Genomic DNA, 17,185 nt, shown 5'->3' with positions numbered 1-17,185 from the left:
CATCTGCATCTAACCTACAGCCCTGGGGTCTCCCATCCTGTTTAGCTTATACAACACAATAGTCTCGTGTTTACATTTCTCCTCTCCATGTGCTAATATTTTTATTATCCCACAAATTTACTACTGTCTGAACAAATTAAAGTTGGCAATCAGAGTGTAAATCACTCCTTTATCTGAAGGATCAGGGTCTCTTCCTTGTGGCCAAATTCATAGACACTCCTCAAGTCCTTGAAGGACAGACAAGTATGCCCGAATGATTTGTACTGCCAATCTGAATTTATCTCCCTTGGTAATGAAGCTTACAAGAAGTTTGTAGATTATACTGTCTTTGTTTCTGCTTTCACCCATTACCAACTGATGAAGACAAAAATTACATTTTTTTCCTTCTTAGAAGTATATCAGGGAAGACTTGAATAAATCTGGATTAGTATCTGGAACAGAGGTTTTAGATATCTTTCAAATTGTTAGATTGCTAGTGACAGATTCCTAATTCGGAGTTGCTCCATATTGGTAACCTGCCACTTGAGCTCTTTCTGAACTGGGTTCCATGAGTCTTCTGAAAAACCAATAGTGTGTGCCCCCCAATAGTTTGACTGACAGACAATGGGGCAAAGAAAGAATACAGGAAGAAATGGGGGGCGGTCCATAGGGTTCATCCAGACAATTTTCTCCTGCTTCACTCTCAGACCTATCCTCTCTCACATCCATCTATCATCTGGGCTCTCTTTGCTTACAGATTTATGCCTCATTCTTGCTACCACTTTGGCTACAATGATAAGCTGACAGAACTCAAGTCAATTTCACCAGCTGCCAAATAACTGGTTAAATGTGGCAGGAAAATACAACAACTGATTGCATAGTAGTATAGACCAGTGTCACCCAATCTTGGCAGTTCTAGAATGTGTGGACTTCAACTCCCAGCCATGGCTGACTGGGGAATTCTGGGAATTGAAGTCCACACATCTTAGAGTTGCCAAGTTTGGGTGCACAGATACACATTCTTTGAGTTTTTCTGGGTTATCGGTTGATGTTACAACTCACCTTATGAACATAGCTACTACACTTCTGCTCTACAGTAGAGGAAGATGTACATATGTCTCTTTTACCTCTCAGACAGAATATTCTAGGATTGGCAAAACAATATTCAGCCATTAAAAAAAAGTCACCTGCAAAGCAGCTTTCAAGTGGGCTATACTTAAGTTGAAAAGTAGCAGCTTTCACTGCAATGAAAAATCTACTTCATATGGAATAAAAATAAGTACCATGGTTTCAAGCTAGATGTATGTTTCTTTGCCTCTGCTATATAACAGCAACACCTACCCATCTGTCAATGTTCAGCATGCACCAAGCAAGCACACAAGAATCCTAAAATTTCCAATCAGTAGTTCTTATTATAGAAAAGCTAGAATTATAATGGAAGAGTTTGGGCAACTGGTGTTTCAAGCACAAATCCTACTGATGGAATTACTATCATGCCCCTTTGTGCCCCCTTCTTTGGCTGCCTTGTGTACTTGGCTTCCACTTTGGAAAGAGGAAAATTCCATCTGTTCCTTCAATAGAAAACAGTCTGATTCATCATTGTGTTGTCCTTCTCTGACTGCTTGAGAATTAATTCCCACACCATCTGTCTGTCAGAAACGTATTAGGAAGAAAAAGAGAGAGGGTATGAAATTGCCTTACATCAGATGTCCTCCTGTGTTTACACTTGAAATTCAGACAGAGGGATTTGCAGTCCAAAACCAAGTTGCTTAACTTATGCCTTCTAATGCCAACGTCCATCTTCTTCAATGTGACCTACCCAAAGAGCAGTGCTTCTTTGCAGCATTGCTACAATCCATATTTGCATGACATAACCTGTGCACTGGAATCACTTGGTATGTTCACTCAGATGTAAACTTTGCTGGCTTCCATACAGACATGCAAATGAGTGAGCTAACACAGCAAATCAAGCTGAACATTTTGCTCAATATATTGCATTAGTCATGTTTGAGTAAGCAGCTGGTAACAAAGATCTAACCTTGCTCAAGGAGAGCCTAACTGAGCAATGTAACAGTGCAAAATGGACAAGGCTATGCTATGCACTGCTAGTCTTACAGCTGGTCCCCCCCTTTTTTTCTTCTTCTTTTTAATGACTTAAGTTTTCTTTAGGGGTCATCTAACAGTCTCTTGTTTCTGCATTAGAAGTTGAGAAAACTGAGCTACTGATGCTCAGAAAACATACTGTCAAAATTAGCAGCTCACTGCTAATTACACAGATTGGAATTCACTGTGACAAATCTGCACTGCACCCATACAAACCCACCTTTGATGTAGGTTTTCCTGCCTGCCCTGAAACCTCCTTATACCTCAAATCTTGGGTTAAAGGAACAGAAGGAAACACAGCCTAGTGCTTGTGTGGATTGAGGTTGATAAAAATTCTGAGGAATTTTGTTGTTATTGTATAAGAAAATATATATCACTTAATGGTTATTCCTCTCTCCCCACCCTCATTTTTTTGGTTTAATGCTTTTGTACTCTGGTATTGGAGAACATTCTGGAAAATACTGAAAAACCAATAAATTATCAAACAACTCAACACAGAGTTTTCACTCAAGGCACAAATGATGAAGTTCAAATTATCCTACTTCAGATATATTATGTGAAGACATAGCTCTATAGGGAAAGGCTGGAAAACTGGAAGGGGGAAAAAAAGAAGAGGATGACTAGGAGCAAGGTAAATCTCTATGGAGGTTCTCAATCGTCCAGGTCATGGCTGTCCCAAAGATGATTTTTCAAAAGGCAACTGAACTTTGTTTTTTCTTGAAGATGTTTCGCTTCTTGGATGAGAAGTGAAATGTCTTCAAGAAAAGCAAAGTCCAGTTGCCTTTGGAAAATTCACCTTTGGGATAGCAGCAAAGTAGGTAGGTATAATGGTGGTGGGAGCACCATTGGAAGAACTTAAAGACCAGTCAGCAACAGATCATCATGAAGAAAAAAATCTATGTAGTTGCTAAGAGTCAACGATGATCTGTTGGCATATAATCAAATCAACCATTTCTTTGATTAAAGCAAATGGGAATTTCAAGAGTGTGGTGATGCCGTGGGAAGAATGATCACTGTTTTTCCTTTCAAAAATGAATGTTTGTTTCTTAAAGGTCTAGCAATAAGTGATTTACTGACATGCATAATGCTTTCTTAAGAAAACATGATCAGCTGTTAAGGGCAAGGTCTTCGCTTTTTTTTTCAACTGTTTTCAATCATGAGGAAAAGGGTGGAATTGCATCTGAATCACTCTTAATCGCCTCTTCCATTAGAGTCCTAAAATATGCCTCACTCATCAAGCAAGTCACGATTACTTATATCTCCACAGGTAGGCACGTATTAGAAATCAACATCTGGAAGGAATTGTGGGTGGAGGCCGCAAAATTGAAAAAGTGGCTTTCAGCAGTCCATCATAAGCTCAGAAGAACAAATCCACTATAGGCAAAAGTGTCTAGAATTACAGATTACCTGGGCCAGCCTTGAGGGTAATGATTCACAGGGGCACAGCATGGGGATTTTCCAGTAGGAAAACAAACTTGGAACTAGGAAACATCATTTCTACCACCCTAAGATCTTTGGAGGGCAAATAAGACAGAAATAAAGAAAATGTAGCTAATTATAAAATGTAGATGTGATCAAATCTCCAAGGTAACACAAATGCATAATCCTGTATATCTTTTCAACTCTTTGTTTTATTTAGGAGAAGGTTGGACAATGTAAACTACAAACTGTAGATGCCCTACCCCAACACCTGTCAGAACACACCAAGAGTTAGCAGGACTGATATTTGCTGGATCTTTTTGTTTTGGGGGAAAATTACAACAGGCTAAAATTGGATGACACAAGTGCCTTCAGCCTTCATGTTTCATCTGCCAAAACCCTGATGCAACAAACTGAAAAAATGGCTTCAGCTTATTCCATAGATGTTCTGTCATCATCAATCACGTTCTCTGTGGTCATTGAAAGTTCCTGGCTGCAAAATACTAGAAATAGAAGTTTCACTCTATGAACTGCAAGACAGATTGTACTTCAATTTAGTAAAACTTCCAAAATATATGATATCATGAAAGTGATAGCATAGAAATAGGATAATAACAGACCAAGGGGATGAGGGGGAAGGAGATACTAGGACCAGTGAGGACGACACTGTGTGATTAAAGGAGACAACTGATATTGTCTACACTGTGATAAAGTATAAATGAGGACAGTATCTATGTTGAATATCAAAAAGCTGCACTCTGCCCTTAAGAAAGCAAACAATGACAATGAAAAAGAAAATTCAATCAATAGGAGACACTGTAATCAGAAGAACATAGGAAGACCTTACATATTGCTCTGTTATCTGCTGGTGGATTTCCATGTCTCCCAAACCAAAGGTAAGTTCTCCAGTGCCTGTGATTACAGCACAGTAAGTTGCTGTGTTGTGTCCTTTCAGTTGTAAGACTCCTCTCATATCCTTAAAGCAAACCAAGAGAGACAACATCAGCAACATTTATTTTGTTTTCAAAAATTGCTTTTCTACTCTTCACTTTTTGAGCCCTGTGTAGCAACTGAGTTGCAGGACTACGTACTCCTATAGACTCCTTCCTGAACAAGCTTCTTGGATAAGAAATGAAACACCTTCAAGAGAAAACAAAGAAAGTCCAGTTGCCTTTTGAAAAAACTTCTTTGGGACAACCGTGACCTAGATGACTGAGAGACTCCATGGACGTCTTTCCTGAACACTTAAGATTTCGCTGAGATACCTTCTCCAAGTCTGCTTTTCCATGGCGCAGCCTATACCACTTAACAATTTCATTTATTTACATTAAATGCCACTTCTTACCATTATTTTAAATGGTTTACAATCAAATTAATAAACAGTAATGAATGTAATATTTTTAAGATATTAAAAACAAAAGATGGATATAATTTGCAGGTTAGATTCTGTCCATATAGAGGGCAAATATTTAAACTTCATGTTCACCACATCCAACCTGCAAATTAAGCTATGCAATCTACGATTGAATATAACAGCTTCCACGGTATATTGCCCATATAGTCTGTTACTTAAAAGAAGGTGTTGGTTTGATGAATACTGGGCAAACAAAACATAAAAATTAAAACTCAAAGTTATAAAATTGAAAGAAAGGAAAACAAAGAATGAAAGCAAATATTCACTGCCCAGAATTATTTGTTTTATAAGATGGGCTGCTATATAAATCAGACAAATAAATAAATAAGAGAAAATTGGAAGTACATATATTGTACTAAAATGTTGTAAGATCATAAGTTAACAATTCTCAAATGTTTAAGCTACCATATGCCTGCAGTGTTGCAGAACAGATTCTGAATGCTCATCTTTCCCCATGACTGAGATAAAAACAGGCATCTTCCCAAGACGACTTAAGCAATCTAAAAAAGAAAAAGAAGTAAAATGAAGCTAAACTTGGTTGAATATTTGTACCAGAATATCAAAGTGAAAGGCTCTTGGGATTTCCTGCTATTTATCCACTGTGTCCTATCATTTACTGAGCTGGAGCAAGGAGGAAGAAGAGCTGCAACTATTGGCACCTTGTCTTGTGCCATTGTAATGTAGAGAAATTAGCATATGGTATACTGTAAGGGAGATTGCTGTGCATTGTGGACAATGATGTCAGTCCATAGTTTCTGCTCAGCCATAAGACTAGATGGATGCTTCACCATTTTCCCACTAAAATTCCAAATAATAGGTTAGCAGATGGACAGATGGATGGGTGGATGGTCTGCATTTATAAGGTTATCCAGTTCAACAGTCACTCTAGATGGCATGCAGGTTAAAACAGATACAACAGCAAAAAGCAAAGGAAGTAATAACATAACAGCAAACAATAGGGATAAAATACATAATGTAACCAACACTGACATTGCACACGCTTTTCAAAGATTGTTTAAACATTTGTAGGATTGTCTCTGGAGAGGATGTTTTTTGAAAGGAAAGTGCTAAGACAGATGCTGAAGATGGAATTTGAAACCCTCTGGATGCAAAGCATATGGTCTAGCCTTGAATTACAATTCTTTCCCATTTAGGGTTTAGTTTGGGAGGATCAGAGAGAAATAGAGCCTTTCCCAAGTCAGTCAGGAGTAATTTGATCAGGGAAATGATATGTGTTTTTCAGCTGAATTAATAAGGGACAGATGAATGAGCACTCTGCTAAACAACTAATTCCCACAACATTGTCAAACTATTTAGTAAGGCTAATAGTAAGGCTATTCTTCTTCTCATCCTTTCTATTTCTTATCTCCTTTTCTACTTATGACTATAACTTTGTTGCTTGTATCTTTATTCTTTATATTGTTTTATTTAGTTTCCTAGTATGATTTATATTGATCGCTTATTTAGTATCCTATGACTATCATTAAGTGTTGTATCTTATGATTTATCACTTATAGCTTTTATGTACACTGACAGCTTATGCACTGAAGACAAGTTCCTTGTGTGTCCGATCAAATTTGGCCAATAAAGAACTCTATTGTATAAAGAATTCTATAAAACCTATTTTCTTATCCCAGTAATTTTGCTTGCTGTGACTCAAGAATAGAGTTTGGGAGAATAGAGTGGGTATCATAAGTTACGGTTAGGGGCTAGGGTTAGAGTTAGAGTTGAAACTAAACTACAATGCTTCATGCTATGAAGAGAGAGAAAGCATAGTACAGTATATGTGTGGAGAGCGAGAGTGAAGCGGCTGACTCTTGAACAGCATAGTTTGAATTATATTATTATTTGTTGAACTTCCCTTCTTTGAGCACATCATAGCTATCTTTCCTGCCATTTTGAGCCATAGTGGTGCAGTGGTTAGAGTGCCGTACTGCAGACTACTTCTGCTGATTGCCAGCTACCTGCAATTTGGCAGTTTAAATCTCACCAGGCTCAAGGTTGACTCAACCTTCCATCCTTCCAAGGTCGGTAAAATGAGGAGCCAGATTGTTGTAGGAATATGTTGACTCTGTAAACTGCTTAGAGAGGGCTGTAAAGCACTGTAAAGCAGTATATAAGTCTAAGTGCTATTGCTCTTGCTATTTTTCTTCTAACCATACCCAATGCCCTGCATGCTTGCAGGTTGGGGGTACACCATTATACTAACTGTATATATCATGAACATGAAACAAACTGAATATGATCTGTATTTTTATAATGGCAAGCTTTAAAGTGAATTATACAATGAAACAGCCTTTCCTAGTCTGATGCCATGCTAAATAGAGGAATGGGAGAGGTAGTCCAGCAGATCTGGATTGGTCAGAGGGAACGATGCTAGAAATTGTAGACACCCACTGCGGAAACAATTGGAATGAATTACCTGCTAGATTTTTGCCAACACCGCCAAAAGATTGTCTCACTGTGGATGGATTTGTCTGCCCTCCATCCTGAAAGTACAGAAGATACATCAATAAAATAAAGCAGAAATTGAAGTTCACTGGGATCTTGATTAGGTGGATTACAATTCTTTATCCTATCCTATTGACATATAACGGTTCATTTAGCACTGAAAAAAAGTAATTTATGACCGTTTTTCACATGGCCATGACAGCATCTCCAATTAAGGCATGTCAAATTTTTCAACTTTCAATTTCCAAACATATTAGTGGTATCCACTCTCACTAATTACTATTAGCCATTTCTAACTGGATATTTCACTTCTATATGCAATCACAAATATAAGAGTTAGTAAATATTGTGATAATGGATCATTGTTAAATGAAGGAAAACATTGTTGGAGATTCCTTGGTTCCATCTGTATCTACTTAACTAATTCACCAGTGCTCATTTGGAACTGGTTTAAGCAATGCAGCTTGGGGAAGGTGAGTTTTGTGAACAGGCTCAGCTAACAAATCTCTATAATAATTGTCAAGCAATACAGCAGAGGTAGAAGATAAAATTTTATGTAAAGGTAATAAACGTGCCTTGGTATTTCTTAGCTTCTAGCATAAATGGATTGAAGCAGGACTCAGGAATCTGTCACTCTCCAGATGTTGACAAGCAGGCTGGATCTGATACAGTATGAATTATAATCCACCATCTGGGATGGCAACTTTGCAAAGAAATTGTCAAGTTGCATGCAACAGCATCTGAATTAATCTCTCCCCATTTTGCTTATGGTAAATATGGAACTTTAAAAAGAAGTCCAAAAAACCTCTTTTTAAAAAAAGCCTCATTGTATAATAAGCTAAAATGAAGCAAGCCACACTGCTTTTTGGCATGTTAGATAAACCCAGTTTTAAAATAAATAAGGGAATTTAAAAAGGAAGTCAGTGCCATAAATGAAAGCAAGGCAGAAAGTGGATTTCAAATTATTTCTATAGTCCAACACATTTCAGTTAAGTCATCTAATGTAGGAATGTCACTTTTTGGTCCTATTACAATATGTCTCTGTCTCCTGGACTGATATCAGGAATTCCTACAGATGTTTTTTATTAAACTGATTCTTTTACCTGCGTCAGTCCTTGCAAGTCTTCTAAACTACAGGTTGCCCAAGACTTATGTCTACAATTAAACCCAAAATTTCTGTTGCTAAGTGAGACATTTGTTAAGTGAATTTTGCCCCATTTTGCAATCTTTCCTACAGACCAATCGCCACAGATGTTAAGTTAGTAACACGGTCATTAAGTAAACCTGGCTTCCCGATTGACTTTGCTTGTCAGAAGGTCACCAAAAAGGTTCACATGACCCTGGGACACTGGAACCATTGTAAATATGAGTCAGTTGCCAAGCATCTGAATTTTGATTGGGTGATCATGGGGATGCTATAATGGTCATAGGTGTGAAAAATGGTTGTCACGTTTTTCAGAGCTGTTTAGAGCCAGTCACTAAATGAACTATTGTAAGTCGATGACTACCTGTATAGTATAACACTTCATCTGGGTTCATTTATCATAGTGTGTGTTTTCTTTCTGTCTCTAAGCATTAGGAAGGTTTTTCATAGTTCATGTTAATGAAATCTCACTACTGCACCTCTTTTATTCTTCGGTTGAGCCACCTGTCAGATAAATCACTGACAGTTGGAAATGCAACAATGGTTGGTTTTCCCAAAGGTTGTCTTTATATCACCTGGCACCAAATATTCCATCTAGGCAGAGAATAAAGCAAACATCTCTATTCAAGCCGTTGCTTAGGTAAGCAGTATCTGCTATGAAACATTTCCACTGCTTTTGATTCATGTTATTAGCAATATATTCCCACTAGATGGGATTTCTGGACAGCTATTACTTTTGAATCAGTAGTATCTGTAACCTGCAATCAACCTGGCCAATACATTTCAATGTTGTGTTTAACTTAATACTGCTATCCGTTGTAAAAGATGGCCCACCGTGGTTTTTTTTTTCTTCATAAGAGGCCAGGGTCTCAACTCATTGCTTTTGATGGTAGAAGTCATAGGAATTACTTTCTGCATCTCAGCTGTGAATTTCCAGGAGCAAAACCTCTGTGCACTGTAGCACCATCACAACAAATGGATACAGATTGACCAGGGGATAAAATGGACCAACAGACTTCAACCTCGGCTTTGTTTTGCGGTGGACCTCTAGATCTTCAGGCTCACGTGCTGGTTGCTCAGATCCTAAGCAATCTGAACTTAGAATTGCATACAGAGTTCTGATTCTCCCTGCTTTTGTTTCTAACACAAAGGCTGCTTTTGCATCAAAAATTGAGGGTCTCAACCTTTTGACTTCTGCTGCTGTGTTGTTGGTTTGTTATTCTGTGATTAATTTTTTTAATGTCTCTGAAAATTTGAGAGATCAGCTTCATGGCTGATATAAGGAGGGAGTGCTGAACCCTGTATATAAGTCTTTTTAAAGAAAAGGTGGCCTTGGTGGTCAGAATGAGGATAGTCAGCAATATGCACTTTTGACTGAAGACTCTAGAGAATGTTTTTTTTCCTTTGCTTATGCTGGCAGTGGGTGATCTTTGCTGCATTTCAAATTTACTTGCTATTCTACAAGCAGTTTGAATTTAACTTGGTCTCCATGTTCTATTATTGTCTCAGTCCAGCCTGCATACCTCTTATTCAGAAAAGAAGATAGCAAGTTCTAAAGTCACAGACCAAATGGAGAGTAAAATCTGAATATTATTAAATGCAATTGCAATTACTTTTATTGTTGCAGCTTTTGCCTTGGCTATGATGTCAATGTTGATGCCACCAATGACTACCTGAAAAGGAAACAGAAATGTGAAAATGTTATCAAGCATTCAGTTGGACTTTTATTTGACTTTTACTGGTCTTCCACTTTAAAGTGTAAACTGAATATTCAATTAAGCAGATAAATTGCTCCAAGAATGCAGAGCAACTAGCTGCTCAGGGACTCTCATTATCTAAAATTATTTTCCTATCAGATCTTAGGCTTTTCTATGGCCTATAGCCCAGTAAATAGTGCTGGTTGGCAGTAGAAATATCCTTTGTCTAAGACATCTACACAGTAAACAGTAAACATTGACCTAAATCAGAGGTGTATCCAGTCCACGATGGAAAATGTAAGGGGCCAGCCCGCATCACTTCAGACCAGTGTACCCAGTGTGAAGAGGAAACATATCAGCAGTTTGAGGAGTGGTGTCAAGCTGGCCATGCCTACCAAGTTGGCCCTGGCTACCCAGTCAGACATGCCCCACAACCCCCCAAGGTCAACCACAGCCCTGATGAAGACCTCAATTAAATTGAGATTGATACCCTTCACCTAAATGATTCAGACACTTTAACAATTAGAATGGCCCAGCTCAGCCAATCATTCATGCACCAAAATTCTTGAAAAAAAGGCAAAAACAGGGATAAGTACTCACTGGTCTTGGCATATCAGGTATGTTTTCATTTTGAGACAAGCTGCCTCTCCTGCCCTGACCTTTTTGGAGCTTATTCAGGGCTACAGCAATACGACTGCCCACTATGGCATTATTCTTGATCAATGCAATATCTGATTCCAATTGATTGAGGAAAGAAAAATATAACAACTCAAGAATTGAAACAGTAAGGTATGGTAATTAGGATGCCAAGTGTGGAATACTGGGATCCTATACTGGATCCTACCTCACCGAGTAATTGTTACAGGAATAAAATTAGAAGGAATGTTTCACTCTTGTGTAAATCACCTTTCGTTCTCCTTTCATTCTCAGAGAAAAGATGGGATATTTATGCAATTAACAATAACAATGAAAGAAAAAGAAAAACTCAAAACCCTCAAAACCCATCCTGTTGTCTATTGCTACTCTTATGCCTTTTGGAATGGCCATACAGACATTACTTCAAAAGAGAAAATATATTATAGAAAAAAGGAACGTTTGCATTAAAATTTACATATACTGACATATACACACGCTAAACTTGAGCTAGAACAAAACAAGACAATTTATACAACTACACAATATTTGTAATGTAACATAGATGGCCATCCTAGTATCTTCTGATTCTACTATTACGATGCAGGAAGAAATATCAACCAATCATGAAACACGCTTACTGGATTTTTAAAAATGATTGCCATAAGAATTTAAGATCAGAAAAAGTTTTGAATTCCCATCTGGTCCAATTTCTGCAAACACCACAGCAAAACAGTTGAGTCATGCATACCTATTAGTAGAGGATGAAGGATTCCACTGGAATCTTTTCATCGACTCTAGGTTGGAAGATCTGCTGCTTATCAACACAGTGCCACAGATCAAGTTAATCGTTTCTGTTTCCAATGAAGATTTTCTAAATGTTGTTTTTTGCAAAAGACTGGCTCAAATTTGCAGATAGACATTATTTCTAGGGACTCTGAATTCCAAGATGAACAGGGAAATATGAATTTGTATTTTGCATAAATGAACCTCTTCCTCTCACAAATGCTCTTAATTGGCCCCCAAAATCCCACTACTCTGCCTAAAACACAGATATCTTCCAAGCCAAAAGGGAGACTAAGGATTTTTGCTAATGGCAAGGAGAGTCAGGTTTCTATGGTAGTCTCTTCTAGAAAAAAATGAATACCAATTTCTATTGTTACAGCAAATAAACAACAAAGAAACCCAACTGGTAAACTGGTGTTTTGGGAAGCCCAATGTGGAAAAGCCTATCTATACCTTTGCCATTGACACGATCTGGCTGTAAATTAACATAAACATTCTGCAAATAGGAATAACTTCTCAATTATGACTTTCCTGAAGGAGCAATTTAGATTCATGGTCCTGTGTCTCACAGATGGAAGAACCATGACTGCTTCCATACTGCCCCTATTCTTTGCTCTCTGATTGCTTCCCTTGGTTGCCTACCCTCAGAGCAATTTGAGCTGCTTTGCTACTCCAACTTCAGTTGAGATCAGTAAAAACATGCTTTGGGTGTGACTCAGTGACTTTTGAAGGACAGGTCAGGCAGCAATACTGCAGAACCCTGTATGGATACAGCAAGAAGAAATCATGAAGTTGTATTTGAGGGGAGGAGAGATTGAAAAGCTGCAGAAGAAGCTGTGGGATTAGGAAAGGATACTGGACTTCAGTGATTCTCCACCAGACAACTCATTTACCCTCTGCAGCAAAAAGGGTGTGAGCGCCTTCCCTTTGACCTTTTTTCTCCTGCAAGTGGAACAACAAGCATAGTGCCTTGCATGATTGATAGCTAATCCATTTACAGAATTAGATACTTTGCAGAAAAAAAAGAAAAGAAAAAACCTCTTATCAAAACGCTTCTGATTGGGAGGAACCTTGAAGAAAATTTCCTCAAGGATGATACATTTTTGACAGGAAACACAGGAGGGGATTTGTGATTGCAACTGCTCAAACTGTGAATATTGGGGAAAGCAATCTGAACTGGGATCCCAGCATTATTTACCTAGTTCATCCTGTCCCTGAAGCTGAAATGTTCAATGAATGAAAACACACGGGTGTCTCTTCCTTTGAATTAAGCTGGCAAGTTTTGAATTGTGGGGAAATATCCCAAGGAGAAAGATTTAGCCCTCTATCAGCATTATGGCCCAAATATTGTCTTTAAACAAAACAGTAAGAGATCTAAAGTAGACAATCCACTACTTTAACTTTGCCTACTGTTGCAGAAGTTAGAAAAAAGTTAGAAAATATTCCTGGGCATGTACAAAAGTAAACACCCCAAAACAATCTTCCTTGGAGGCAGTGGTGTCCATGGGGGTAGGGTGAGGGTATTGAATCTATAGGACACAACGTCACAATCCAATCCCTTTCCTTTTTGGATCATGAATCATAATCTGCCCTTGTACAGATTTGGACCCCTTTTGTTATGTCCTCGGGGCTGACACAAGTTCCCCCTCAGGTCCGTTCATACTGCGGGGGCGTTTGCAGCCCCCATTGGCTGGCTCCCTTCGACAGCCGGCTATAAAAGCCGGCTGCTAGGTCAAGCCAGCCGCTGTTCGCTGGTAGGTCTGCCTGGTTAGAAGCAGACGCGACAGCCCCCTTTATTCCCCTGAATAAAGTGTGTTATTGGAATGCTCTGGTGTGGCCTCCCCTTCTTTCCGAGCTATAACATTGGCGACGAAGGTGGGATCTGGCCAACCAGCAGCAATAGCAAAGAGCTGAAATCACACACCAAACGCTGAACCGTAGCCGCGCCGTGAGAGCTCGGTCAGTTTGTGGATTGCAGAAGTGAAAGCGGAGCGTGTAGCCGCTCCGTGTAAAAAAAAAAAGAGCTACGTGAAGAGCAGGGCGCTGAGAGCCTCAGCCGCCGACACTGAAGCGCAGAATTCAACTGCTGTGTTCGAATTCTGCTGTTAGCAAGCTTGGCGCTGTACTCGCAGCCGCCAGAACGCATTGGGCGCGCGATTTGAATAGCTGTCAGCACGACGCTACAGCTACAGCCGCCTACGCCTTTGGGAAGGCGCAAAATTCAAACGGAAGTCAGTTACGGGCTACAGCCATAGCCGACAGAGTCACATAGAGCGTGAAACACAGAGAGAACCTCTAAGAGCTGAAACACTAAGCTGGGGCAGAGCTGCAAGCTACTGTTGCCACGCTTATCAGGGCCATTGTATTCCCAGTGAGATTGGCCAGTCTACCAACAGACTGAAAGCCACACTTATCAGGGCCATTGTATTCCCAGAGAGATTGGTCAGTCTACCAACAGACTGAAAACCCAATATGAATTCAAATCGGCGTTCCCGCCATTTAAGCCAGATGAAGACAAGTGGGACTCTTACAGAAACCGCTTCAATCACTACCTTGATGCCATCGGTCTGGCCGACGCTACAGAGAACAGGAAGAAATCGTACTTCCTGAGTTACTGCGGAGCCACAGTATTCGAGCATCGCCACAGCGCTTACTCGCCCCAGGAATTAAAGAACGCCCGTGGTCCGAGTTGTTGGAGACCCTCTCTAACCATTATTCTCCAAAGCCATCGCAGATAGCAGACGTTTTGCCTTTCGTAGTGAGAAAACAAACAGATGGAGAATCTATCAATCAGTATATGGCCGCTTTGAGAACCGCAGCTCTCCACTGCGAATTTAAAAACTACCTAGATGACATGCTCCTGGATCAGCTCGTTTGTGGAGTCAGAGATGTAAGGTTACAGAGGTGGCTGCTGGCTAGAAAAGACCTCAACCTCACCCAGGCAATCGAGGAAGCTTTGGCCGCTGAACTAGCGACTCAATCGGCCGCTGAAATACAAGGAAGCGCAGCCAAACCCAGTCCAGTCACTGTCCATTCCGAAGAAGCAGTGAGTGAAGAAGACTCCACCGAACACTTAGAAGTACATCGCCTCAAACCTTTCAAACAGCCACAGGTAGGAGTTAGACCAAAGAACGGCAACGTGCCCAAACACATCTTGTTGTGCCTCTCCTGCGGGGGGTCCCATGCCAGAACGACTTGCAGGTTCAGGAACGCCACCTGCAACAATTGCGATAAGAAAGGCCACATCGCCAGGGCCTGCCAGGCAACGCACGCAGCTCCACAAAAGGCATTGTCCCCTTACTCCTCCGGGCCACCCAGGCAAGTAGAAAATTGTTATACGTGCTACCAAGCTAACCACACTTTTTGACTCCTAATAAAATTACCCTCTCTATTCATTTAGAAGGTAAACCCTGTCTTATGGAAGTCGATACCAGATCGGCATTATCAATCATCTCTTGGAGCACACTCAAGAAAATACGACCCAACCTCTCCAGGAAGCAACTCCAGAAGAGTCGTCTCACCTTGAGGGATTACCAGGGAAGAATATTCCAGTACTCGGAACAAGCAAGTTCCTCGTTAGATTTAAATCCTTTAAAGGCCATCTGCCTTTAGTGGTAGTAGATGGTGCCCTCCCTAGCCTTTTGGGGTTGGATTGGTTCCCCTATCTCGGCCTTAGCTTAACGGGAGTACATGCTGTCTCACCTTCCGATATCGACTCACTATTTTCAGACTATGCTGATGTGTTCAGCAATGAATTGGGTTGTTATAATGGTACACCCATTTCCTTTTCGGTGGACCCCAAGCAGTTCCTGTCCGTTTAAAACCGCGCAGAGTACCATTTGCTCTGCGGCTAAGCTGGATGCAGAACTGGACAAATTGCTCCAACAAGGGGTGATCGAGCCCACAGATTTTGCTAAATGGGAGACTCCAATTGTCACACCCTTAAAAAAGATGGTAGTATCAGAATGTGTTCTGACTATAAAACCACAATTAACCGCTATCTACAGATTAGCGCATACCCAGTCCCAGTAATCCAACACTTACTACACACATTTGAACTGGGAACCATATTCGCCAAATTGGATATGTCACAGGCTTATCAGCAATTTCCTGTGGATAACCAAACGGTCAACTGCAAACTATTGTCACCCACAGAGGGGCGTTTCTGCAAGCGCCTCAATTTGGCGTTAAGCGTCGCCCCAGGAATCTTCCAGTCATTAATGGAATGGATACTGCAAGGCCTCCTGGCGTAGTTCCGTACTTTGATGACATTTTGATTTCAGCCAGGGACAGGTCCCAACTTTTTCTCAGAGTCAGAGCGGTATTGGATAGGTTCCGGCAGCATGGCCTCAAACTAAAAAGGAGAAGTGTGCCATCGCCACCAGGCAGGTGGACTTTCTTGGTATAAAATAGATGCCTCTGGCATCCACCCCGTAGAGTCTAAAGTCAAAGCCATTCACGAGGCACCCACTCCGTCTTCCAAGTCAGAATTACAAGCTTTCCTGGGTCTGCTAAACTTCTATGCGTCATTCCTACCCCACAAAGCCTCGGTAGCTGAACCGTTGCATAGACTTCTAGACAAAAACACTCCGTGGCATTGGGGTCCCAAAGAGGAATACGCCTTTAAAGCAGTCAAGTCGCTACTCACTTGGACGCTGTCCTAATACAATTTGACCAGCACCTTCCTCTAGTCTTAGCTGCAGATGCCTCACCTTTCGGGATTGGGGCTGTCTTAAGCCACAGACTTCCCAACGGTTCCGAAGCGCCAATCGCATTCTTTTCTAGGACCTTGTCAACAACCGAGCGTAATTATAGCCAAATTGACAAAGAGGCCCTAGCCGCCGTTGCTGCGGTCAAAAATTTCATGAATTTCTTTTTGGTCACAATTTTGAACTTGTCACAGATCACAAACCACTGTTGGGGCTCCTCTCAGGAGAAAAACAAACACCTCAAGTCTTGTCCCCCAGGATGACTAGGTGGACCCTATTCCTGGCGGCCTACTCTTACAAACTGGTTCACCGCCCAGGAAAAACCTCAGCCACGCCGACGCCCTCAGTCGCTGCCCGCTGCCAGCACCCGTGGAGGACCCAGCCCGGTCCATGCCATTTTCGATGCCAGTGAGTTCAACATCCCAGTCACCGCTGGCGACATCGCTCTCCACTCCAAAAAGATAAACTTATCGCCCAGGTTCTGGACTGGGTACGGAGGGGGTGGCCGGGCGGCAATCTCTCAACTGAATTCTCACCGTTCAAAACCCGCCAGCAAGAACTTTCCAGTTTACAGGGCTGCCTGTTATGGGGGACCAGAGTTGTCATTCCAAAACCTCTGCGCACACCCGTCCTGAAGGCGTTACACGAGGGCACCCTGGCATCGTCCGGATGAAGGCGTTGGCCCGGAGTTACGCCTGGTGGCCGGGCATGGACGACGAGGATCACAAAATGGGTAAGCTCCTGCCGCCCCTGTCAACAATCCAGGCCAGCACCACCGATCACCACCCCAACCAAATGGGAAAGTACCAACGCACCGTGGTCACGGTTGCATATTGACTTGGCTGGGCCA

At 41.0% G+C, this 17,185-nt stretch overlaps 1 protein-coding gene across 5 annotated transcripts in view; it reads right to left on the bottom strand.

Moving 5' to 3' along the window:
• Nucleotides 1-17,185, bottom strand: part of LOC113435178 (uncharacterized) — a 45,961-nt gene that overhangs the window by 8,220 nt on the left and 20,556 nt on the right. For all 5 annotated transcript variants that reach the window (XM_087934959.1, XM_087934958.1, XM_087934961.1 and 2 more), the window contains exons 9-14: nucleotides 12,483-12,568; nucleotides 10,808-10,938; nucleotides 10,124-10,183; nucleotides 7,338-7,404; nucleotides 5,321-5,415; nucleotides 4,349-4,477 (exon numbers count right to left, since the gene is read on the bottom strand). In XM_087934959.1, coding sequence (XP_087791085.1) covers nucleotides 4,349-4,477; nucleotides 5,321-5,415; nucleotides 7,338-7,404; nucleotides 10,124-10,183; nucleotides 10,808-10,938; nucleotides 12,483-12,568 — 568 coding nt within the window. The remainder of the gene's footprint in view (nucleotides 1-4,348; nucleotides 4,478-5,320; nucleotides 5,416-7,337; nucleotides 7,405-10,123; nucleotides 10,184-10,807; nucleotides 10,939-12,482; nucleotides 12,569-17,185) is intronic.

This window comes from Pseudonaja textilis, chromosome 5 (genome assembly GCF_049901715.1).
Source record: "Pseudonaja textilis isolate UNSWEBS1 chromosome 5, rPseTex1.2, whole genome shotgun sequence".
In the NCBI taxonomy this organism is placed as follows: Eukaryota; Metazoa; Chordata; class Lepidosauria; order Squamata; family Elapidae; genus Pseudonaja; species Pseudonaja textilis.
The sequence above is the reverse complement of the archived record's forward strand: the minus strand, read 5'-3'. Positions and strand labels throughout refer to the sequence as shown.